This window comes from Tympanuchus pallidicinctus, unplaced genomic scaffold (assembly GCF_026119805.1).
Source record: "Tympanuchus pallidicinctus isolate F22 unplaced genomic scaffold, pur_lepc_1.0 scaffold20, whole genome shotgun sequence".
Classification (NCBI taxonomy): Eukaryota; Metazoa; Chordata; class Aves; order Galliformes; family Phasianidae; genus Tympanuchus; species Tympanuchus pallidicinctus.
Genome location: NW_026294722.1, coordinates 335,052 through 362,005, shown reverse-complemented (window position 1 = coordinate 362,005; position 26,954 = coordinate 335,052). Strand labels below are relative to the sequence as shown.

Sequence of the window (26,954 nt, the reverse complement as noted above, 5' to 3'; positions counted from 1 at the left end):
GGATTCAACAGAAAGCCTCCCTGGGACTTTCAAGCAGGCCTCAATCTGGTCATGCTGTTATGTTACACCATAAATTTTGGAATAGTCTAGATCTTGGGATGATGAAATATTGTCATTTTAACAGTTCTGCTCCGACAGGAAACAGCATTTGCTAAGATCTCATCACCTGCTACGAAGGCACACAGTAATCCATCTACTCAGGCAGTCGCATTAAGGAACACAATTCAAAACACGTATTAAAAAAACACTTAAACAAAAGAGCAACTTTAGTTTAAGAGCTTGAAAAAGATTTCTTAAAGCCAGCATTAAAGGCTGACTGCAGAACGGGGAAAAAAACAAACAATTATATGATGCAGCAAAGAGGACTATGAGAAAAACAGGTACAACTACTAAGGGAACCACAATAAACAGGCACTTTACACTACTGGCTTCATATCAGTGTTTAAGAGAGCAAATTTAGTCACTGAGAAGCAGTGAACTGACTCCTCAACAAAAGAACATTGCTAATACCTAAAATACATGTAGATGAACAGATAAAAAGTATGTGGAGATCAGTATCTCACACAACTCAGACTGACAAGTAAAACTGGACTTCTTGTATCAGGACATTTGGATGAATACAAAAAAGGGGGATAGATTATACAGGTAACAAAAAGATCATCAGTGTGCATCTAAAGACCAAATAAATAAATGGACGTTTACATCAGACATCAGTCTTAAGCTGCAGAATTTCAGCTAGATAATTGAAATAAACATAGATTTTGATATCTTTTCTTTTTTAATCACTTAGTCTCTCCATTTTCTTTTCAAGAAAAATAATGGTAATATTGATTTATTAATCTGCCTCAACAAAAACCGGAGGGCTATACCCCAGCTTCTTTCCAAAGCCAAGTAGCATGGAAAGAGAGAGAGAGAGAGAAAGGGACAAGTTTGTTTAAAGTTCAATGACACTAAAAATACACATATATATCATCACACACAACATGGCTTTCCTAGAAAGCCCCTTGCTAATTCAGCACTGCGTGGGCAATCTGCAACAGGTTGCAGCAATGCAACGTAAGCAGTGCTTCTGACACTACAGTCAGGTAGTTGTAGGCATGGAAATAACCCTGAGAACATAAACTGGTTGTGTTATTAAATCATATCAACACTTGGGAAAGTGTACTGATTTCTTCTGCCCGCACTCGTTACCGTTAGCAGATATTACTGATTGCTTCTCAAAACCAACTAGCTTCAACATGCTTAACTAGAAATTTACCAATTATTGAAGTAAATCCTCCAGTTCTTTATCACAGCCGCCTCATCGTGGCAGGTAACCAAACACTAAATGCTCAGCTGAACTCGTGCATCCAAACAGCTCCTCAAATTTGGGTAAGTACTTCCAGAAGCAAGAAACTACCAGACTTGTACCATGTGCCGGTTTTAGTAGTACTGTATTTATTTAGCATGTTGTCAAAAGGAATGCATCACTGTATTCTGCAAAACTCAATTGTTCAGACTGTCAAATTGCTTCAGTGTCATTATCTGCCATGAGTAAAAACTTTTTTCTATTCCGATTTTTTTGAATGTTGCAGTGGAACTGGGGTAACCAGAGACTGATCACTCACGCTAAGTGTCAGACTGCCTCCACTCCTTGGTTAAAGAATGACATGAGACTTCTCGAATTTCAGTAAGTTCAAAATACAATTTGTTCTTGAAAGTTATGACCCATAACAGAAGAAGTTCAGAGTAGCTGGCAGTAATGCTCTACTTTTGCTGTTTTGTAGCCATGTACTCACTGCCAAAACAGGAAACAACTGAACTGAGTCAATATCAGAGAATAACTGCAGCTTCCTTCTTCGCCACGTCCATCTCTCTTTTTTCCCCCCAGATATTCAATCCACGTCAGGAGCACACTTACACTGCTGGAAGGACAGTGACTTTTGAGAAGATGGAATTCTCAAGAAGAAGTCATTTTCTTGACTGCTGTTTTGCAGAAGAAAAGCTTTGCTATCTTTATCATCAAACAAAGTCAGTGCCAGGAAATAAACCACAGTCCTACTGAAGTGCTAAGAGCTTCTATGTCAGTTACTAATCTCCTACAAGAAAAATAATCAGAGACAAAATTCAGATCTTGACTTACCCAAACACAGAGGTCTACAGATAAAGACCTTTAATTTAACCTCATTTCAAATAGCCTGGTGCATCTGGCAGTCCAGATATGCACGTAACTCATAGGAATTTAGTGTCTTACAAATCCAGACCTTAATTTGTTTGCAGTACTGGTTTTGCATGAGTTTAAAATGTGTAGGTTATTCCAGGCTTTGTTAACAGACAACTGTGGTTATAAACAGTGTCCTCCTTTCCTAGTTACCCATTTCATTCCAGCATCTCACAAGCCATCTAGCAGCACTGCATCTTCTACAGAACACCCACCACAAAAAAAAAAAAAAAAAAAAAAGGCAAGGTAAAGATTACATTAATAGACTTTGCAGTCTTCAGTGAGGGTGGAGAGGAAGGAGGGAAAACAAAAACTGTAAGTAGTAGAAGACTGAGGATGAGAAAAGCTGCTTCTCGCAGCAAAGCCAAACTGATGTGCCACATAACCAAGTTTAGACCAGCTACAAGTCACAAACTGGAAGCAAATGGATGAGAGATGCCCTCGGAACCACTGCAGATAGTTTAGTTTCTCAACTGAATCTCCGACTCCATTAAGTCAGAACTGTGGAATGACTTTTTATTTATACTCACTCAGAACACCCTACGATCCTTCAGAGTTACTACATATTGTCAGTAGTCTCAGTTTGAAAACACAAGACCTTACTTTGACCAAATTCTTGCATAACACATTATCACCATCTAACCTTAAAACCAGTGAGTTCATTTGATAGGGAAAAAAAGAAAAAGATAAATGTAATGAAGGTTCTCTGGTGTTTCAGTGCCGCCTTTCCTGCAAGGTATACAAAGAGATACAGTGACTTTGAAGGTATCTATATCAATATCACTCCTTGCTCACTGCTTGTTCATCAGTAGGTTGTTAATTCTTCTCGCCATTAGTTGCTGATATTTTAAGGTTTTACTACTTCTTTAAGAAAGGTTTGGTTTTGCATTGTTTTAAACCAGGAAGTTGCATATTCTCTAATGCGAAGATCTTCAAACATTTGCTAGACTTTTAAGTATTTAAACTCATTTATATAGTTCTTAGAAAGCAGCCCAGATTAATACACCCATTATAAAATGTACAATGAAAATTAAGGTTCAGTCTGGCTTGTTTATAAAGCTCAGTGTTCTGTACAGAAAAAACACACAACACAACAAAAAAAGTCTTTTAAAATGTTTGAGATATGATCATGCCTTTTGAAAGCAATTTTGGGGACTGTACTAGAGAAAGGATGGAAGACTTCAAATGAAAGCCAACTAGATTGGCTTGCGGTCCACACTACTACTAATAGTTGGCATCAACTTCCAACATCTTTTAATTTACTGTTTGTCATATAATTTCCTTTCTGAAATTCTACTATAAAAACGAGAGTAAAAGCCTCTTTAACAACTATCCAACAGCAGCTAGTTGACATCTCTCAGTAACCAATCTTATTTACCAAAGTACAGTAGAAGGCAAGAGCATGTAAACATCTGAATCTGTTTAAATGGTTTAAATCTGTACGTTTTATCCCAAACTTCTTTGTTACAAAGATAGACAGGCATTTGATCAAGCTACCAGACAGTAGCTAATTTAGCTTCAGAAAAAACTAGAAAAAGTACTGAAATAAAGACAGAAAGGCAGTAAGGATTCTCATTCTCTCCATATGCAAACCAACTGCTAGCTTTATCACCATTACAGGAATTACCCATTCTTATTCAGATTTAAATTTCATCTTTAGAAAAGCTCTAAGAAAAATAAGAAAGTTTTATTATTTGAAGTCATGTCAAGTGGTGTCTAAAGTATCACTCATCCTTTGTTAATATCAGAAGTTTCGTGCTGGGCAGAAATCAATATGAAGAAAGTGAATCAGTTCAGCCTGACTTCCTGTAAAATCATTTCAGTACACTGAAACAAGTACATTTAAAATTTTGAAGCACAAGATGGTTCCTGTAAATGAAATGAGCATAGTTCCATTTTATAACCTGCCATCCTTTCCCTTTGCACAGAAAGGACATCTGATTTAATTTACGTAGGTATAAGGCATGCGTTCTGCTGCAGGAACAGAAACTTTCCAAAAGTTACTCTGAATTCCTGTCAGCTGTATGACAACTTTAGTGAGCAATGAAAATCATTACCAGACCTTCTATGAAGTTGTCTTTGCCCACCTCCTCGAGCTGTCCATTCTGACAAACTTTTTCCTTAATTTTGATAAATATAACAAAAAGCTTCCTGTGGGTTTGTATGTTGTTGGGTTGCTGTCTTCTTTTTAACTGCTTTCAATCATGCCTTTCGTAGTGAAGCTACATGTCTGGCATCCTTTCATATAAGTAAGACTTACTGTATGCTTCACTCACATACTTAGAAAAAAGAATATGTGATACTTAATTGAATTACTGGTTCAGAATTTAAACTCAGACTGGCACCTGATGACAACATGAACATTTTTGAACATTGGCCATTTTTTTTTTAATCAACGAATAATTTCAAAGGCTTCTATGGTACTAGTATTGCATGTAGTTTGTTCCAAAAGTAATGCCTCCTTTTTTTACTTCCATGAAAACTCCAAGAGATGCAAATTCTCCAAGAGAATTTGTCTATTTTTCAATGTGGTCATCACCATTAGTTGTGCATTTTCACCAGCGACGAACAGGAGTCTTCATTCTGCACTCAGAAACATTTGCACCAGTGGAGGTGACCACTGTCACCACTGCTCAAACACACCACCCATGCCTCCCTGGGCCAAAATCCACTGGTTGGTCTCCATAAGCTTCCAGCAAGCATCAATGAATGTCAATAGGAATGTCTATTTCCTCATGAGGGAATTCGATTCCTCCCTTTGCTCCATAAGCACTTCCATGTCAGACACCACTCTGTCAGACTGCCCCTCTGCTGCCAGCTGTCACACAGCAACAAGATGTAACGGGACATTGGTGGGCAGGTTCAGCCCTACTGCCACACCACCAACACCCGCCTCTGACTTTGTGAGCCAACGTCAGAAAATAGAAAGCATTACTTTAAGAGCAGCTCTCAAACCAATACAAAAAGACTTCATAACCTTTTGCCTAAAGAGACACTCCTGGTTGCCATTCAAACTAATGACAGAACTACTGTCACTGTTTAAAACTCAGTGGGGGTCACTACGCTCATCTTGTGAGACATAAGCAAGCTACTACAATGATCAAAGGACCCAGAACACCCACACAAAGATTGTTTTCTCACCAAGTTTCAATGCAAGGAGCCCCCACGTTTAAGGAGCTGAAGTTTATGTACGCCTCGATTAAGGTATTACTGTCTTTTTTATTTATTTTTTTTTTAAAGAGACTTCATTTTATATTAAAATATATACTTCACATTCACTGAGCTACAAACGAAACTGATCTTGGTATCAGTGTCCTTTCACCCTTTCCTGGAAAGTATGTTGACTAAAAGCCAAACAAACAGCACAGCACATTGACTGCTTCATAGACAAACACTGCCGTCATTTTACTCAGGACAAATATTTTTAAAGAAACAAAATGAAATTGCAAATGTTTGATTAAAAAAAAAAAACAAAAAACAAAAAGAAATGTCAACATTTGCGCATTCATCTTATTAGCAGTTTATACTCTGTGAAAACAAGGTTTTTATGCACTAGTTCTAAAATACCAACCACAAATAAGGTGTGAATGCTGCCTCACTAATTAATGATCTTTCCCTTTTCTCCTTAATTGAGACTGATCAAGTAGCATCCATGAAGCATGAGGGATTTCAGCAAGGAGCAAGGTGAACAAATGGACTGAATGGACTTATCCACCAAAATGACAACATTTACAAGTGTCTACAAAACAGAAAAGATCTAAGCACCATTCGGGATGTGTCAGGTATCTAGTACAAAATTGTTACCTCTCTTAAATCCAACATTTTGCTTATCCAATAGAAGAAACAAATATTTGCCAGGCTCTGGGATTGCTATAGCTCCAATTTTCAAGGCAAGCCTAAGAAGCCAGAAGACAAGTTTTCTTAAATAGTCTCCCAGTAGTAAAGAGCTTTCATTTTTTGGAGAGTTTGACTTCACACCCCTGCGTTTAGTTAGCACTGGAACAACTCCCTGGAGGGCATCTGATTCCTTCAGTAAGATCTCAATGACTTTTAACCATGGATTCGGCAACTAGAAAGAAAGATACTTTTTTTTATTTTTCTTTCCAGTTTTCAGTTTGTTCTGCTGCACTGCATTCTTTTGCAAATGGATAATGAGGTTCAAATAGAAAAAAACCACTATCCCAACTCTAATGTAGATATGGTACTATTCAAGAAAGTGGGGGCTCAGATACTAGTAATGAAGACCAAAGACAGTTTTACAAGTAGTACTAAATAACAGGAAATTAGATCATTTCAGAATTTTTGGTGGCTGGGTGCCCAAAACAAATATTGAAAGGCAGGTGGAGTTACAGACAGCTACATAATGACACTGTAATCAAAAGCAAAAAGAGGTCCATTCTGAGAGAGAAGAAATACTAAACCTAAAGAGGTCTTAGAGCACAAGATACGTCTGTAAACAGAAAAGTTGAATTTTTACAAGAGCTCCAGAGTTCTTGTTCATATTTACTTATCAAACTATTTACGAATACAGCAATGTAACTTTGACCTTATAGTATCTTTTAGAATCTAGCCAATGAAAGAAGTAATAGGAAAAGCAGGAAACTTCATCCACTCTATGACTTACCATCAATTCACTTTTATTATGCCGTTAACACAGCATTAGAATTTGCATGCAAAGAGAAAAATGGGCAGTGGAAGAACACACTCTGAAAGGTCATTAGAGACTAACAGCTACAAAAATGTCCTTTTAGGACTTAAAAAGGAAAACATTTTTCACATCACTGCTATTGTTCTTTGAATGCTCTAATGTTAAGTTTGCTGTTGTTGCTGGCATTACATTCCAAAATAAACATTTATGTCAGCTTGAACTGCTGAAACATTAAAGGGTTTCAGTGAGCAAGAAAACACCTTTCAGCTAGAGTACTGATTTTGATCTACCTGATCTCTGCGAACAGCCATTACTGCAGCCACATCTTCCCTCAAGGACTGCAAATATACCAGTTAAGGAAGTCAACCAATGAAGACCATTAGAAGCCACTTCTTTGTTGCTATTATGGATGCTCCTTGTGTTCTCCAAGCAGATTAGTTTTCATCTGCAATGCTCTAACTCATTTGGCTTCTAACTTTGGAGCCAACATTTCTCACTACCATTTTAGGAATCCAGCTACTACACTGCAGTGCTCTCTTTGGTTGACAGCTGCATTGGAACAGCTATATACTCCTCCGTTCAGAAGGGAGGATATTTCTATGAGCAATTCTTCTAGCTCCCATAGGAATGCTTTTGTCCTCCCTGGTCCCTAGAGGCAAGAGGAGAAAGTTTTAGATTAGCTCCCCTCCCCTTTGCTAGCTTTATTAAAAAAAACCTGTCAGTGGAAGTGGGCATCGCTCAGCATCACCGGAGCCAGGCCTGGAAATCATGAGTTTCCTTTACGTTTCTGGGCAGAAAGGATTTAAAAATAGAAAAGTACATCTATATTAATGGCCTGTTTTCCATCATGACACAAAATCAGAAGCAAAAAGAATCAGAACTATTTTCTGGAGTTTATCTAGATTTTATTTTCTTTGTTTGAGTTGGTCTGGATGTCTCTTACCATCATGAAAAACAGAAGTGAAAAATATAAAGCTTATGAAAACAGAATTAACTTTAAACTATCAGTTTCAACATCCAACACTGACTAAACTCAGATCTTACCTGTTGCAATTTAGAAGGGATACAGTAAGTAATCTATTAGTGTTAATAGAAGTAAAAGAGAATTAAAATATTTTTTTAAAAACTGAATTCTTAACTGGAGTAAAAGTAGCTATGTATGTTTTCAGAAAACACAGCCAGTTAAAGCAGGTTTAGATACCAGCAAGCAACATGCTTCATTAAAATCAGACTGATAAAATTAAAGAAAAAAGGCAACTCATTTATACATTAAGTACGTTCATTTACTGCACATACATTCTGAGGAGTATATTTTGCTCATCTAGTGATCTTTGCAGAAAGTACCAAAGGAAGCTTACTGGGAGAAAAAAAAAAAAAGAAATAATAGTTTAGAATTTAATTTTGAAGTTAGTCTTGTCACTATCTCGTAACTGCAAACACTTCTTGTGATGCGACTAATCTCAGCACTTTCCAAACTCTTGTACTGCTGCAGTTACTTCTTGAAGTACAAAACAGCTGATAACAATGATTTTTAAATCTCTGGACAAAACTCAGAAGTTGTTTTTGTTTGTTTGTTTTTTAAACAGGATCTTTATGTTGATCATATTTTAAGGATCAACAGAAAAGCATTCTTCAATGCAAACAATAGCATGCAAGAAGTTCTTGGAGAAAAGGAATTCTCTTGTTGGGGGGAAAAAGAGAGGAATATGTACACTAGAGAAATAATATGTAAAGAACTTACAGAAAACAACAGTTACTTCACTCCAGGGATCATGTCTTTTCCTCTAAGGAAGCTTTTAGTCCGAACTCATGCAAGTCATAGACATGATTACAGTGTACCACAGCCCAGATGCTACTAGAAGGGTTTTGTTTTGTCTGTATATTCACAGTTTGTTCTGAGCTAAAAAGTAACATAGTGCTTGCACTAAAAATATTGATTGTACTTTGTTAATCAGTGGGATAACTATACATTAATATAATTCTTGAAGGTGGTAACATGGGTACTATTGAGAACTAGAAACATTATAAACTGGCTAAAAATAGTAATTTGAATTCCTAGCTTAGTCAGCTTGGCAGAAATAGCTCTGTTCACTGCACCCTCTAATTAGTTTGCATATTATAAGAGTTTCAAAGGTTATTTCCCTCTTAGAAACCTACCAAATTAGCCTTCACAGCACAATACTGTTACCATATTAGACACAACAGCAACAGTTTATTCAGACTGCAGAGACTTACCGCTATTTTTTCTGTAATGTTTCATTTATATAGGTATAAATTCTTATCAAATAAGGTAAAGACAATCTCCTCTCTATCTTGAACGATTCTATGATTGAGAAGAGCCTGTCTCAAAAGGAAAAGGTCAGTTCATAGCTGCTTGCTTGTAAACATATACGCCTTGTTTAAAGAGTTCTGAAATACAATTTCAGTAATCACTGCACAAAAGTGTATCTCCTATACCTATTTAGCAGCAATAACACGAAATAGATAGATTTGAACATAACAAGCATTTACAAGATAAGCCATATCTAAGCCATTGTGTTTCTGAGTTGTGTAGGCATTAAGTCTTACTTATTTTTGTTGGTGAAGTCTAATTTTTAAATTTACTTTTTCTATAGAGAAAACAAAAACTGTAACAAAAAATGGATTAAGCCTTTAGAAGGACAAAGCAACACAAGTGTTTAATATGCAAAGGAAAGGACTTAATTCTAATTCAACAAAACCTTGTTCACTGTTTTGAAACACTAAGCAACTGGTCTCACTTTGCATACATGATTCCATTCATATTAAGTACTCTGAATATCTAAAAATCTACATAACACATTCTAATACATTTGAAAAATTTAAGGGAATACAGCCTCACAGTGTGGTAAACTATTCTTACATTTAGAATACTATGAGACAGACAATGGCTGTATTTCCGAACTTTCTGCTAGTTCCATGAAGTCTCTCAAAAGTTATGAGCTCGTATGTAGAGGAAGTACTAAAACACACAAGAAAGGAAGTGGCAGGAATTGTTATATAGGAAGTTGTGAACTCTATGTTACCTATTTAAAAAAAGAAAAAAGAAAAAAAGATATCTACATCTTATTTACTGATCAACTTCATTTCCTGGAAGATGTTTTTATCACATGTTGTTTTACTGGCTTTCTTGAGATGCAATTTTTAAGCTCCAAGTGTGAGGGGTATTACCGAGTTTATTATGAGGAATCACTGTTCACTACAAATGATGAACCATATGCTACAGAAGGCACCAACTCCATAATGTAAGTGGTTTTCCTATGCTGTTTCTTCCCTACAAATAAGTGTATCACTCAAAATCCCAGGAGGTTCTAACCTACAGCATAAGAACACTTCATTGAACATCAGTAAGCATACTGTGAGAACACTTGTAAGGCAACAGTACTGTACTCTTCACGCTATTACCTTTGTACCATTTCGAGCATACTGCGATTCAAGTGTAAAGAGAATGTGCAATTAACAGGATGCACAGAGTATCTTCAAGCCCCCATGCGCAGAGGCCAAACTCAAACTTTGCTTCCAGCGAAGCGCCAGCAAGCAGTCAGGCCTTTTAGTACTGAGCTTCTTCCAGCAAGCTGCCCAAATAGGTATTTGGGGACTCTGAGTACCTGTGTAGTGGTTAACAATCACTTGCAGAAAGAAGTTACAAGTATCCCTTTCTTAAACTAATTTCAAGAAAGACTTCTGGACTGAAATTTGAAGATATACTGGATTACAAATTTGAATGAACAACTTGTTAAACAGATCCCAAATGAAACATTTCTGTTAGTATTATATTATTATAATCACAGATGCCCACTTCACTGTACTTTGAATATTCAAACTTGGAAAGGAAAATTTCAGTGATGATTAAAAGCATACTGAAATCACCGAATGGTGCAACCTACAAGTTGCCAAGCTACTGCAGTGCACACAAAAACCTGCTGAGAACAAACAGTACTTCTGAAAACAGATGTTAGATAAAGCAGAATTAGGATACTCCCATTTTCTCACAATTCTGTCAAATATGTGCTTAGGACAAAAAAAGAGCTAAACTAGTTTTACTTTACAGCCTACAGCTTTCTAAACCTGAGACAACCAGCTCACTGGAGCAAGCGATCCATGGACTGAACGCAGCTTTTGGCATAAGCCAACTACTGATGCCATATCCCATCCTCACAAACACAAGTTTATACATTTGTTTACCTGACTGTATGGCTGCTGGGTCATGCAAGGGCTGCACAGATCACATGCCATGTGCACAAGCCCACGGGTTGGTAGCAGGGACAGAACAGACTGTACAGCCTTCACCTGGCTCCAAGGCAGAATGGCTGGGCACCTCTGCTCTACGTAAAGGCTCAGCAGAAGAAGCACATAGAGTTGACTGTTTACACAACTATTTCCAGAGCAGTAAACTGTTCCAAGAAAAAAAGAGAAAAATCAATACCTTTTTTTGAAAGAGAAACTTAACCCTTGAATGCGAACAGTATGGATGTTACACTCAGTGAACTCACATTCAGAGGACACCTTGACTGAAAATGGATCTAGGAGCACTTTGCTTTGCTAGCTGCCCTTCAAGCACAAATCAAAATGTACACTTAGTTTTCAGTTACAGTGGATATTGATATTATTTTTTGCTGAAAATAAGCCCAGCTTCCAATGTGTGTTAGCAATTGGTCCTCACAAAGGAAGAGTGAATAAAATGACGCCTCCAGAATAAACAGTGTATAAGAAAATCTATAGCTAAACAGCCTGACAAATTCCTGTGGAAAGACAGAATCCTTCCATTAATTCAAAGCAAGGCACAACTTAAATGCTAAAACTCATTCTATATCTTATTATTTCTCCATGTTTCAAAGTACCTTAAGACAATGACAGAAGCAATCCTGCATTACTAATGACTGCGTTAATTGTCACTGCACTGTGAGGGAGCATTCATCTCCAGTCAGGCAGGTTGTCTTCTCCCCATGTGAAAACAACTGAGAGTTTAAAACAGGATCAGTGTTAAACAGGCACTCTACACAATCAAGATGAATATCTATAGAGATGATAATGCGGGAGGGATTAGCACTGCACTCCAGTACATGAAAAAGTCTGCAGAACAAGACAAGCTGGGACTTCAAAGAATTATTTCCTACTCCCCATGCTAATAAAACAGATTGCATGCATCAGACAAGATAAACAACATTTTGCCACTTCATGCATCTACTGTTACTTCAAGTTTAGAGTAATTCACTCAGGAAACACCAAATTATTCAGCAAAGCCACACAACTATTGCAACTGCCATCTCCACCATTACAACATCCTCTTTGGAAGTGCACAACTCTTATGACCTCCTTTGCTACTCTCTCATAGGCCAGGCCTCTGTGCTGTACTCAGCCTACCGTGCCTATAGTCCAACCAGACTCCAGCTCCTAACCCTGCACCTCCTGTAAGCCACTGGCAGCTTTGTAATTTGGTGGCTAAAAACTGCTTGCATTCTTAGCACACATCTGAAACAGTAACAGAAAGAACAAAAAAACACAAACTTTTGAACATCTTAAAACAAATAAACAACAACAACAAAAAAACACAACCAAACTTTACCCCCAGTCTCCACCAAAAGACCATTATCTCAAGGTTTCTGAGCACTGGTTCACAAATAAAGGTTACTGACTATTAGGATCACACCCAAGTACCTCCTATGGCATCAACAGTACTCTGGGCAGGCATTTTTATAACAATGGATTATCTTTCTTAAACCATTCAGAGACAGAAATTTGCATAAAGAGATGCTTTTACCTGGAGAACACATTGCTAGAAAATACTTTAGTGTAAAGAAGTCTCTGAGGTCTTATGTTGATTTTCTTTCTTAAAGTTCTAATGTATACATTTATTATTATTGTAAAATAATATTTGAGCGTTTGCTCCTAACTAGAAGCAATAGTAAAGTAATTCCGCTACTCTCAAAAAACAATAAGCACATACCAGTAAGCACATAACATTTTTGTCACCCCAAAGCCCCACTGAGAATTCAGCAAAATTACAAGGAATTTCCTGCTGTCAGTCAGGTCAGACAAGCAGCCTGTATGCTACGCTTATGGTAAGGCAATCAAGTAAAACTCAGCAGAACAGATTCAGTTCCAAACCGAGGTTCTGAATGGTAAACCTGACACAAATTATGTCGTATTTGTCATCAGTTTCTTGTTTATCAGTTAATAATAGCCATAAAATCTTTCTGCTCTGCCTGCTTAACAAGCTTTAAAAAGCCTGCTGTAAGATTAGACCTCTCCGCTAATGCTCTGATGTTGGCTAATAAACCCAGCAACTTAGCAGCTGTAAAGATTTCACATATTTTCAACTGGATTCAATCTTTCTCCTCTACTGAAAACAAGACAACTTTGAGGGACATGGTGAGCAACCGTGCTCCAGAACCCTGAACGCCAAGCCTGTTTCCAGAGAGAAAAAGCAACTTCACCTCAAATGAGGCAACTGGGCTTAAGGGAAATTACTGATCAGCTGTCTGTGCAGTATTGCTTGCTGTCAAATGAAACAACCAGCCCCCTCAACTCAATATCGTATTTCTCAGTACATTACTGATTTAATGACAGCTAGTGTAACATGCAAGGATAAAATGAGGGGGCTGTTTCTTTGCTTCATGTATCATCCTTCATTATTCACAAGTTTTAAAAGACCAGACAGGCAGAACTGCTCATCATGGAAACTCCGGGCCAATTCTGAGAAGATACCAACCTGGGAATGAAAACATAGTACAAGTTGAAGCAAGAGTCCTCTTTGTCATGCTGCAGGTGTGCTGGGCACTGCACAGCTCCTGGTGGGCAACTGCAATCATTAGGTGAACACAGTCCTTGCCAGAAGTGTAAAAAAAATACGACAATTATCACTTTTCTATTTAATTAAGCTGTAAAAGTATTACACGCTTTCTGGCATCAGGTAGCTGTCTACTTTGACATTCCTTGCTGGCTAAAACTCAAAACTTTTCTTTCATTTCTGGAAATACTCAAAAATGATCCAGAATGTGTGGATATTGATTTTGGTTGTTAATAAGCCACACAGTATTTTTTTGGTTCTCATTCTTGCTCCAGTGATCTGCCCTACTACAACCAGCTGCAGTAACTGCACAGAAGACATTGGAAAAAAAGTAGCAGCAGAATGGAATCAAGATTTGAACTGGTATGGCTTATTTTTCCTGTCAGATCAAGGAAGCACAGTCTCCCTTAGTCAAAGGAATTTTATTTTTAAAATAGTTTTCATATTTTACTTCCTGCAATCACACCAAAAGGTCACACTGCTTATGCTACTGTAACTTGTCACTGTGGGATTTGAAATTATAAAAACAAGCAATTTGCATTCAAATGTTCACAAGGGAAGAAATTCCTCTTTATGCATAGACTGCTTGTTCCCAATAAATATAAATAACCTGAAAAACAGAGTGTCTTCTAAGATGGCTCACAGCACTGAAAACTTGATGAATCAAGCACTTCAAAGAAGAAACATAAAATTCTGGGAACTTGAGATACAAGAAAAAGTACATGAAAGATTGCAAATAGAACAGCTACTTTCAGATACTACCTAGCAGCTTTTTCAACAAGCGTTTTAGTACCTGAAGCACAATAAGCTTTCTGAGCAGAGGGCTCCATTGCTACCCTGCCTGCAGCCTGACTCACACAGCTCCACTTTCCCCACTGGAAAAGAATAATAGTTTTTATATCGTTACACACACAGCCAAATGCAAAATTTGCTTCGTTGTTATTGCTTTATTTTCTACTCCCACTTACGTAGAAACTGTTTTAACCTCCTACATACAGGAAAAAGACTGTGCCACACAATTCAAATCTGATTAAGCAGTATCACAAAAGCTAGTGAGTAAAAGCTGGTCAGTCCACATCACTGACCAACTGCGCTGTCAATTCTGAAGGTGCCTTTTCATCCCTTCAATTGTGCTACCACAGCATCCACAACAACCGATTGCTAAGACAATTACAGTTTCAGATGGTGGGAAAAGGCACAGATGGTGAAGGCACGCAGCAGACTTCTTCCTGTTCCTTCCACTGGAGTACACTGCAGTGAAAAGGAGCTCAGCACTCCTTCAAGGTTTGAATCCCAGCATGGAAGGACAAAAATATCCAACGTACAGTGAAGATCCAGTTTCAGTCCCTGACAATGAGAAACAGGCTCTGAAACAAGCCCTTAATGCAGGTATTGGTATGCCACTTAGGTAAATCCAAAATACACCACCAAGAGATTAATGCTGAATTCAGCAAAAAAGCTTTTTTTAATCTGCTTTCTTTCATTAACTATGTGCTCAGTGAGAAAGCAGAACACCCAAATATTTTTTCCCCTCTACAATCCATGTTCAGCACCGTGCCAGTCAACAAGGACAAGTAGGAGCCAGCAAGAGAGCGTGAGTGAAAAGCAACAGCCACTAGGGAAAAAGAACAAAGCATATACAATTAAGGAGGAAACACATTTGACACGGTGTTAATGTGAAGTACTTTGGGTTAAAAGATACAGACAGGCTCTAGCCACAATGACTGAAAATTCAGACCTGTCAAATAAGCTGGCTGTACTGATGTTCTTCCACAAGCAGATGCCCTAGATACTCAGCTTGTTACTCCACTGCTTATGACTGCAAAGACAATAACTTATGGAAGTTATCAGCAGTCCATTTTCTGGGACAAAGTGTTGAGCAAGGTGAAAGCATAAGGGAACAGAACCTACAGAACCAGAACCTAGGGGGAAAAAACGAATTTTAAAATTTCCCAAACTTTCCTACTATGCTGACTCTTTCACCATTTGATCACGGATGACAGATTTTTCTCTGCTGTCCCATGAATCTTTCTCTTGGCGATGTAGAAAGCACAAACCCAAGCTGAAGGCAGATAAGCTACCACTACTAACAGAACCACGAATTTCCAAGAATTACTCGCTTTTTCTTTGTATAATAGGCAAGTTATTGAATCTTAGCAATGTCTTGTGTGGGTGAGAGAAAAAGCACATCTATATTCACAAGCTTTGGTAGAAAATGAACTGGTGTTTGTTCAACACGATCTACAAAGGGAACACACAAAGGTATTTTGATGTTGTATCACAGTGCCCCTCCCAGCCAAACCAGCAAGGGCATGTCTACTGACACCAGAGATAACTAAAAAGTGTTTCTTGTGCAAATCAACGTGAGACATGGTGACCGATGACTTAAAAAAAAATCTCAATGGTAAGCACTGTACACATCAAAGCTGACAGATCAGTTCAAGCCATATTATTACTTCCAAACATCACAGAGAATGTTTCTTCATTTTATTTTCATAAACAAGTTTCCTTCAAGAAAAAAAAAACACAACACACCACATGCTTCCAAAAGGTCCAGATGCACTACACACTTTTACAGAAGTACAGACACAAAAATTATAGTTGAATATTTCAAAAACAACTTTTTAAAATCCATGTAAAACGACTAACATTGACAGCACTTGCAGTTCAGCATCTGAATACTATATAAAACCTCAGGTGATGCTCTATGTGATAGTCTTTGATCTCACTCCATATTAACCTTTTTACTAAACAGCATTGCAGAAACTGCAGAATTAAGCAGAGCATACTAGAAAATGTTACGCTCAGGAAAATTCTAATTATCCAGCTAACCGTGTGGCTTTTTTGTTTGTTTTGTTTTTAATTTCTAAGGTTTATGGCATAATATTCAATTTTCAAATATCTATCCATCTGGCCATTAAATAAGCCTCTGGCTAAACACATTTTGCAGACTTTCACCTAGCAGAGATTTCATCCTCACTGATGAACGAAGGCCTCTGTTTTAAAAGAGAACACAGACTGCAAAAGATGACTACGATCAGAAGAGAACATCCACACACATTCTGCATTACCTGAAGCAGTACATGAGCTGAAATCTTCGTCACGCAGTGACCTAGTTTGGAGGTATTAGATACAAACAACAGCAACAAAAATACAGTTAAAACAACCAATAAACCTAGAAAACTGCGTCCTATCTTCACAACAGAACACTGATCAGGTATGCATACTTTGGGTTCTTTTCCTTCTGTGAAACAAAAGGGAAGAAAATAATTTTGTGCTTATAAGCTCTCTGACACTTTAAACAGTTCTCATTTTGCATGTGAGGAGACTAAAGAAAAAACTACTTTATTTGACCATAGGAAAACAAATTCAGTGGCATCCCTAGCGAGTGACACAACTCGCTCACATTCACTGACTACAAGCGATAGCGAGATCTCAAGCTAATACTGCTAGTATGGCTTTTTCTTCATTTGTTCATAGATTCTCTTTCCTACTTCATGTAATTTTAATTTAAAAATGTCCATTTCAGTTCATACATGAATTCTGAACTTTAAGGAATCACTCAGTACCCTCTTAAGTTGATTAGGCTGAATTAACAGTCCAAATGGATTATTATGTCATGCTGGTAACTGATGTGAAACAGGAGAACTGGTAAAAAGTAGCAGTGATCCTTCAGTGTGAAGCACAGCCTAGAAAGTCTCAGATAAAACACCTGCAGAACATCTGCATTCATTTGCAATGTATGCCTTTCAAGATCTCATTTTAATGTTTAGTTGCCTGTATGATGAACTGTTAATATAAACTTGACAAGAATATTTTAAAAGTTATTTTAGTTTCAGAAATGCATAGTCTACCTTGAACACAATGTATTTGAGTCTCTGTTCGCAAGTGCAATTTCTGTTTGAATTCGACATCATTTGGCATGTGGTTAACGCTGTATTCTCTGTAACTGTCAGTTATGACAAGCAGAAAGGAAGAGGAACAAATAATGTGGAAGAACCCTCTGAAACCCTGAAATCCTTCTGAAGGCACTCAGTAGCAGGCATAGCACTTACTGCCCACAGGTATGATTTTCAGATTTTTGGCAAATTGTACCCCTTAGCAGTAAGCTACAATAGAGAAATATGGGCTCCATTTTTAATCTACTTAGAGCAATGCTATAAGAAAGGACACTTCAAATACTTATATTTTAGACTCCAGCTTCTGAAAAACAAGCAATACTAAGCTGCTCAGTAGCTCAGGTGAAGAGGACTTCCACCATCTCCTGTTTGCCATCAGCAGATATGATCAGTCTTACCTGGAAAGGTGACTACCACAACTAGCCAATGCAGCCGAATGCCCTGGAACACTCTCAATAGCACAAAGCATACTAGCACGTGTAAATGAAAGTGAACTTTGCTTTTTCGCAGAGAAGATAATGACTTCACAAGCCACAGGGGCTCAGTTACCTGCTCTGTCTCTCCTACAGTTCTATCAAAATTCAGCAGCCATACGCACTGGAAAACATGGCATATATCCTTAGCTGTATTGCAGGCAAAGAGAGAATCCCTGCAACTACCAATTCTAAGGTAGCTCTCCATAACGAGAGCCAACTAAACTACACCTTGAATGAATCAACTTGAATAGCACAAGTTAAGAAGTGGCAAGGCATGCATGCAGAGACCTGTATTTTCAAGGAACAAGAACTGGCAGAATCAGGCACAAAGATGCATTTGGAATAAGCTGTACTCATACTAAAGTTTATGTACTCCAAAGAAGTTTAAAGTTTGATAGCACTAGAGCAAAAGAGAAATACAAATGCTTATACACTGCAGCAGGATAGTCTGAACTCTCACAGCAGCTTATAAACTGAAAACACTGGTAGAACTTCCTGTGCATTTACTTTAAAAATATAACACAACCACAGTATACAGTTTACAGGGCGAACCATTTTACAGCTTGTTACTTTCAACATTGAAATCTACCTCACAGAGACAATAAAAAAGTTTTCCATGTCTTTTCTCTTTTGAGAGAGAAATATTCAGAACATCCTTGGTTGCTTCCTATATCTCTCCCATAGCCTGTGTGAAGTTTATTAACTTGTATATTTTGCAGTATTTTAGTTTAGCCTAGGAGATTTGGGGAAAAAGTAACAGTTATATTAATAATAGTTGAAAACAAACAAACAAAAAAGCACCAAGCTTCCTTTTTTGAAGAACTGAGAACAGCTATAATATTCCTCTTACAGGTATTAAACTGAACCGTACTTAACTGTAACCATACATCAGTTTTCCAGGGTACGCACAGCAGCAGATCTAGCACAGTGCCCAATATTCTCAGTTCTTTCAATTCTGAACATATCTGAAAATCCAGATGATCGCTTCTTTCTTATTTTACAATGCACTGTCTGTAAAAAGAGAAAAAAGTGCACGAATTCTGCATCCTTCACATGGAAAACTAATTTTGAGCAGTTGCCATACATACAGTTCAGTGAAAACCAGCAGTATCAAGTCTGCATGGGTTGCACTGTCTGCTTTGTGTGGGATTCATAGCTGAATACTAAATAATTCACAGATCTCTTTAATGTTATTAACACATCAGACTTAATATCATTAGCCAACATACTAACGTCAACCTACCTGGCTTATATAAACACAAGAAGCAATTTAACCTGTATTTGAGGTTTGCGTTTTTAAGATAGTATCTCATTCTACTAACGTGGGTAAGGAGTTAGAAATCAAAATTATTAAAGACTTCAACGTACAGAATTACCACTAAAATCCGATACCAAATTCACTATGATCAAGTGAAGATTCAATGTCTCTCACCACCTGCTGAGTAAAGAATTTATTTCTAACATCTAACCTCTATCTCCCCTCTTTTCGCTTAAAACCATTCCCCCTCAGCCTATCACTATCTGCCCTGGTAAAAAGTCGTTCTCCCTCCTGTTTCTAAGCTTCCCTCAAGTATTGGAAGGCTGCAATGATGCTTCCCCAGAACCTTCTCTTCTTTTCTTAGCTTTGGGCTACTGCTTTTTGTTGTGACATCTCCAGAGTGAATGCTTTTCAATCCTACTGGTACTCCTAAAGGTATTTATGCAGTATGTATATCCTTCAACCCACCTTTAGGTATTTGTTTTCTAGACTGCACACCTTGAACCACAATATCACATTTAAAAGTTTGTATTAAGCTGCTGACCATTTTCCTATAAATTGCTGTTTTATGGAAGAGGACTTGAGTGAGAATGCTAACTATTCAAATTATTTCTTACGCTTAGGTTAGAAGGCAACCAATCAAATGAGACCCAAGTATATTTCTCCATAATAGAAACACAGATTAGTACCAGACCAACTCTTGTGAAGTACCAGATCTCTGAACAACCTTTCCAAGGTCTCATGGCTGCTAGTTCTGGTAGCAAGTAAATCTAATAAAAGAGATGGCACTGGATGTTTAAAAAAACCAACAACACTGACAACATCGTAAGTATTTACTGTTTCAACTAGCTACCACAGTGCCACCAACCATACGGTGCCTGAGACAGAATTGTCACAAATACCTTCAGAAATTCATTTTGAATTCTTTTTGTCTTTATCTTATCATTATTTACACTTAAAAAAATCTTACATTCTTTCAGAACTGTGTGATTATTGCAGCTGAACATAGCTTTCCCTTGTCCAAAAAAAGAAGCTTGGAAAATTTTACACCTTCAAAGTCATGTGGCACCCACACACGCCTCCTTGCAGCCATCCTTCCAGTTAGCTTCACCACTCTGTTGTGCTCCTAATGCCTCTTCTAAATGTCACCTGTATCTGTAGATCAACGATGTAGCCAAGAAACAAGAGGAAGTGATTCTGCTAGTAAACTGCATTATGTTTCATTCAGAATATTGGTGAACACCTCTAGATTTTAGCAATCATGATCCTAACACCTAGATAGTACAAGTACATGCTATGATTAACCTGTAGAAAGACTCTTCAGAAAGAAACGACTGCATCAGTAACAAACATTATTCCACTTAACTCCATTCTTCAAGCAAAGATTGGTATTTGTTGGAAAACTGCATTGCTCGTATCACTGCCAAGACATCAAAAGCAACGATTACAGCGAAATACACTGTTCTAGATGTACACAATCTGCCACAACATCATTTAAAGCAGCTGATATTTAAAAGCAGGATGCAGTTAGAAACTGAGTTACGCGATGCAGAAGCACATACTTACTAACCTTAAAAAACAAGCAAAAAAACAAAAAACCCAGCTCTCATGCCTGCCAACATTTGGAAGCAAATCACTTCAGCTTGTTTCTTTTTTAACTGAATATCAAACCTCACTCTGTGGCACAGTCTGAGCAGGTTACTGCGTTACATCATTCAAAGAAAGCAGGAAAAAACCATCACTGAATGCTACACTGAAAACATGCCACAGTTCCTCGTTCGTTATTAACCTTATGGCTCCTTACAGATATCACTTCAGTAATTAAATCGTACCCATAGGAGTGTACCACCTCCATTACAATGCTGCTACTCAAAATCATTTCCTGAGCGCTAAGCCTGCAACAGACCGAACTATCAAAAACAGTTTAGCAAAAACACAACATCATATATGCACATGACTTTCAACCAATACAGAGTTAGCAAGCACTGAGGCTCTGCAGGAAATGAAATCCTCTACCAAAAAAAAATGACTTTTCTGAAAAGAATATTCAAAATTTCACGAAAAAAATGCTTATTTTCCCATTGCCAAACAACTGGAGATGCCCATCTTGAAAGCTACTACTTTCACAACTCACATACTGTTGTTGTGAAGTTGAAGCTCGTTTATTTCACTGTCATAAAATTCCATTTTTTATTTCCTTTTTCTAAAGCCTGTTGCCAGAGAAACGCGCAGCACAGGGATGCAAAGCCTCACCTCTACATAACAAACGTGGAATCAGAATTTATCAGAATATGCAGTGCTGCAGCTTAAGCATTCCGACGGCTCTCACGGCTGCGCTGCCTGACGTGACTGCGCACACCCACCTCTCACACCTTCTTCTGAATAAGCGCACAAAGAACTCTTTCAAGGCAGAAGACCTCTTTACAGCTGTATCTGTTAATCTGTATTCACCTTGCCGGCATCCTTAGAATCATCCGTGTTTGCCAGACAGCTTAAAAACATCAGAAATGTGCTAAATGCAAAATAATAAAAAATAACACCAGATCACCGCGCAAGTGCTTCCAACGAGCCGCTCTTCGGATCTGTTCTATCACTACGGAGACCGACCGGTTATCTGCGCGCACCGCGACGGCACCATGACGGCCGCGGCCCCGAGCCTCGCTCCGCACGGCGAGGACGGGCAGCTTCACAAGGCCGCGAAGGGCGGCCGCGCCGAGGGACGAGGCCACGACGAGAGGGGAGCGGCGCGGGGCCTCCTGAACGCCGGGAGAAAGGGGAAGGAGAGCACAGCAGCGGCGGGGAGGGAAAGGAGGAAGGGAAAGCCGCGAGGGGAGCGGGAGGCGGCGCCGTCCGCGCGCAGGGAAGCGGAGCCGGACGGCGGCAGAGAGCGGCCGAAAGCAGAGCGCTCCTCCTCGGCGCCGGGGGCAGAGCGGGGCCGGGCGACCGCCCCTCACCTGGTAGATGGCGGCCCAGCTGGCGGCCTGGTCGAGCCGGTGGAACTCCTTCTCCATCTCCATGGCGGGAACGCCGCGCCCGGCACGGACTCCCAGCACCCGCTGCTCCGGCGGCTCCGGCTGCAGCCGCCGCGGCCCCGGCTGCCCGCTCTGCATGTCACCCCTCCCTTCTCTCCGCCGGAACTGCGCAGCCCGCCCCGGCTACGCGACGTCCGGGGCGGCCGCAGCAGCGGGGTTTGAGGGGCGCGCGGGCTGTGCCGGCGGGAGGCGGCGGGGCGCGGAGGCGGCGTTCCCGCCCGGCTGGGCAGCGCCCTCCGCCCCTGAGGGACAGCGCGTCCGCCGGAGGGGCGATCTGGGGCCGGGAGCCAAGTAGGGCGGTCCCCACAGCGCTGGGGAGCAGTAGGGGCTTTGGGTTCGTCTTCTCCTTTCTGAGCCCCGAGGGAACGCTGGAAGGAGGGCGGCACACGGGGCCGTGAGCAGAGCTCCGGGCCGAGCATGGCTTTTGCTGAGCGCGCGGAGCCATGCTGCCCTCACAGGTGAGAGAGCGCAGCTCTGTTGCTTTGACTGTGTGCAGGCTCTGCTCGTATCGCCCTGTACTCAGGAGATAAAGGAGTTTGGTGTTTTTTTGTTGGATTTTTTTCCCTTAAATCGGACAAAGTAGAGGAAAAGCATTTATTTTTTTTTGTCAGTTGTTCCACATCCCTTCATTAAAGGCAGTGTGTGGCATGAGAAGCTCAGGATGGAGTCTGTTCACCTGCCCTCCATTCTTGGATTCCTGCTTAGCTGTAGCCATTACTATCTGTCCTATCCCAAATGCTGTTCTGTTGCACCCTCTTAAAAATGTGACACCAAGAGAAGTTTCAGCTTTCACATCTTGTATTGAAGAGTCAGCGTGCTTCTTCCTCAGCCTCAGGATGAAGTTCCATACATAAGAACGCGGTTATCCCGTGCACAGTGCTCCAGCACAGTTTCCAAAGTGAGTTCTCTTATCAGCCAACTTCTGTTTCTCAGATTACTGTTACTTGGGTTTTTGACTGTCTTTCATCTAAGGGTTGGTGCAGGCTTGGCATTCTTGGTACTTGCAGATAGCCAAAATGAGATTGTGAGAGGGACTTTTTTTTTTTTTTTTTTTTTTTTTTTTAGTGAATTTGATTATAAATACCCTATTGCATGGATTTGAAGCAGTGTGAGAATGGCAGAGCTGTTAGCAGGTGAGATATGTCAATGTCATTCAAGACTGAAGCCTTCTGTAAGCTTGGTTGGGGCCCCTGCATGGCTGGCTGTTCCTGCTGGAGGAAGCTTTCCCATCACTTTTCTTAATTTTCTCCCAGAGTCTCCAAAAAAGGCCACATTTCAGTGTTCAGCCCCTAAATGCCAGCTTGTTTGAGACTTGCTCATTAGCTACAAAATGGGAAGTGAGGAGCAGCCAGAGATACGAGCTAAGGAGCCTGGAGTGGGAGTGCCTGCAGTAAAGAAAAGGTGCAAAGTGGCTTAATTGGATAAATGGTTTAACCTAGGTAATCAGATGCTGCATTACTATGTGGTGCAAAAACGAATTTTTGCCTTACCTGCTGCTTTCTCTTTACCTGATTTTTGAAACTGGTGAGGCACAGTCAAGTGAGTGAAAAAGATTGGTTTCCCTGTTAGCAACAGCAGTGAATGAGGGATTGTATCTTCTCTTCTAATCTGGCTGCTGTGAGGCTGTACCTGTATCTGGAGAACAGGTGGTCAATCTTTAACCTCTTGGACCTGGGGACAGAAAGAGAAATTCAACAGTTTTCCTGTTATCCCTTTTCACTGTGATTTCAGGGTTAAGAATTACAAATACGTATGGGAAGTCTTGCTGTATTTCAGTGATTCCATATTGAGAGATAAGTCTTTATAATGTCACCAGAGAGCTGCTCCTGGGGATGACCGTTTTTCATGCAGGCGTAAACCTGCTCTAGGTAGGAGCAGGTCAATACTTGTGATGCTATAGCTGCATGCATCTGAATTATTACAATTATAAATATTTTACAAAGGAAGATGGAGTACAGACTTTTACACTTGTGTCACCTGAATGGATGGTAATAAAGAAAATCACTACGGAGTTCTTCGGTCAGTAATTAATTAGCAACGTATTCTGCTAGATGTGTACTACTGTCACAGAAATAATTGCCTTGAATGACAAAAGCTCATTACCTGAGCAAATGGATATTTTGCCACTGAATAACACAAAATAAAAGGAACATTTTGCAGTAGTGATATATATTGTAAATCCAATTTCAAAAAGCACACCTAATTGGAGCAAATAGCATTGAATTCTTCTGTGTATTGTTACATGCAGTGACTTCCAGAGGGGAAAAAAAAAAAAAAGGGGGATACTGTAAACAATTGTATGTTAGTTTCTGTTAAACAAGCTTCAGATCTTGTAGTGCTTCATATTCACGTGTCTTTTGGAGATACAGCAATGTAATGGGTATATAGAGCCACTTTATGAAAACATCAAATGTGTTCCATATGTAGAAGAGTCTGGAATTCTTGTTGATTAGGGGAAAGCACCCGCCGTTTTGTTTCTAAAAGTTGTAGGGATTTTTTAGTAATTTTTGTATGATCCCTTGGCTCTAACTACCCACAAAATAATGGGAAGCAGCCTGGCTTTGAGTTTAAAAGTGAATGTTAACAGAATAATGAAACTAATTCTATTATTTTTAATTCATTTGAAGCCCATAAAATGACTTACTTAGATTAATACTGTTCAAGTCTTTAATTTACATTTCTGTTAATATTCAGCATTTTGGGATGATCTAGTTTAAATCAGCCAACATCATAAATCTCAATTAAAATGTCTGCAAATATGATACGTGCTGTTTCTTTGCTGTTTGACTTTGAATGCAACTTTGTAGTCACACTGAGCCAGTTCTAGCAGGCGGCATCTCTGCTGTACAGTGGGGAAGCTTGGTAGTAACATTCAGCACACTTAATGTTATTGACTATATCTATTTGTGCCATTACTCTATGTTAACATCCCCTTTTTTAGCAGAAATATAACATTTTGTTAAACAGAGCTCCTGAGCTTCCAATATGTCCTTTTGGTGTTACATCTTAGGCATTCCTTGTTCTGATTTTGTTTGGTTTTGATTGTTTGGGATTGTTAATATGGAAAGTTCATTTCTGCCTTGATTTTTCTCTAATATTACAGCATCATGCAAGACTAACAATTCAAATATTAGTCCTGGGTTACGCTGAAGAGCCTGTAGGTTCACAAACAAAATCCAGTGCAACTGGACATTGTCATGTGGTGTGAATAGTCTGTTTTGCTTCTGATTTTGTTCTGATGTTGGTATCAGTTTTGCTGTGATTAAATTATTCTTGATGTATGTAATTGTATGCAAGGTCAGGATCAAGATTCTGTCTCTGTGTTAATCTGAGCAGTGGGAACAGGAAACTTTAATATTTTATTTCCTATTATCGGAGCATTAGGCATCTAAATCAAGGGTTCAGGAAAGTGTATAGCTCTGAATTCACTGATCTGAGTACCTGCTGGAGTGAGGCATGCAAACCAGATCCCTTTTTCTTGTAGAGAGCATTTACAGTCAACATGGGTTAAGGAGAAAATTCCTATAGTCCAGGTGTTAGAAACCGGAAAGGAAACTCCAGTTCTGGTCCTGCTGGTTGTGAGTGTTTGATCTGTGCAAAACAGCTTAATGTAGATAAGGAAGGCTGAGGTCCTATCGCCTGGTGTGGAGATTATAAGTAACACACTGTTGAGATGTGAAAGATGTTTTTCCCCCAGGAGGGGAAGAGCTGGGTGCAGATCTGCCACATCCCAGTACTGCAATAGATTTAAGCACTGAGATATTTGTTGAAAGGCAGTTCCCATCCAGTGCTTGTATTTTCAGAGCATGCAATGCTCAAGTATGCATTTAGGGCCAAATTTGTAGAGGAGTTCAAATGTGAAGAATCTATTTGTGATCTAGATACTTAGACTAACATGAAATGCTGATTTGTGTATTTCTATCAAAACTTTGGGGATTTTATGTATGCTAAGAGATAGAGAATATTATACTCAAAAGTTATAGGCAGGTTACTTGAGAGACCTTACAATCTAATGAAGAATCTGTTGGAGAGCACTGTTGGCCTCTTTTTGGTGAGAACGACTTTGAAAACATGTTCAAAGCAATGGCATCATTTCGTTGCTGAGCAAGCCCTCCTGTGGGTTCTAATTTAGGTGATCCGCCTGGCCTTGTCCCCTCATGAGAACAGATAATACCGTGGAGGCTGTGCTGAAGAGGAAATAAACAGAGGACCATAGGTGTACAAAGGTGCAAGAAAGCAAATTGCAGTTTGTCAGTGTACAACAGAACATCTCACGGGCAGGCTGGATGTGGCTCTGGGCAGTCTGATCTAGTGGCCGGCAACCCTGCCCGTGGCGGGGGGGTTGAAACTGGGGGATCTTTATGGTCCTTTTCAGCCCAGTCCGTTCTATGATTCTATGATCCAAAACACAAATACCAATAATGCTTGCTCCAAGGCATTTCAGGGCTATGATTGTGGGAAATGGCATTAAACCCTGAATGCTACAGAATCATTGCATTTTCAGTGCAACAATGCATCTGCTGCAGTGCCATGCAAACCTAACCCCTTGATGGAAGGAGTGCTGTGCAACAGCAAGACACTTGGGTTCAGTAGTCTATGGATATAGCCTGTTGTACAGGGAGAATCTGTATCT

The 26,954-nt window shown here is 39.4% G+C and overlaps 1 protein-coding gene and 1 long non-coding RNA gene across 4 annotated transcripts in view; one reads left to right on the top strand and one right to left on the bottom strand.

Moving 5' to 3' along the window:
- PTPN1 (protein tyrosine phosphatase non-receptor type 1) overlaps positions 1 to 22,444 on the bottom strand; it is a 41,975-nt gene extending 19,531 nt beyond the window's left edge. Inside the window, exons 1-2 of one of the 3 annotated variants that reach the window (XM_052683871.1) lie at positions 22,244 to 22,262; positions 11,052 to 11,260 (exon numbers count right to left, since the gene is read on the bottom strand). In XM_052683871.1, the coding sequence (XP_052539831.1) occupies positions 11,052 to 11,102 (51 nt within the window). In that variant the 5' untranslated portion in view covers positions 11,103 to 11,260; positions 22,244 to 22,262. Of the gene's footprint in view, positions 1 to 11,051; positions 11,261 to 18,907; positions 19,300 to 22,243 lie in introns of those variants that run through there. The other 2 variants (XM_052683870.1, XM_052683872.1) reach the window with 2 other exon arrangements.
- An 81-nt stretch (positions 22,445 to 22,525) lies between these two features.
- LOC128080994 (uncharacterized) overlaps positions 22,526 to 26,954 on the top strand; it is a 129,294-nt gene continuing 124,865 nt past the window's right edge. Inside the window, exon 1 of the long non-coding RNA XR_008206939.1 lies at positions 22,526 to 23,219. This is a non-coding gene — a long non-coding RNA (uncharacterized LOC128080994). The remainder of the gene's footprint in view (positions 23,220 to 26,954) is intronic.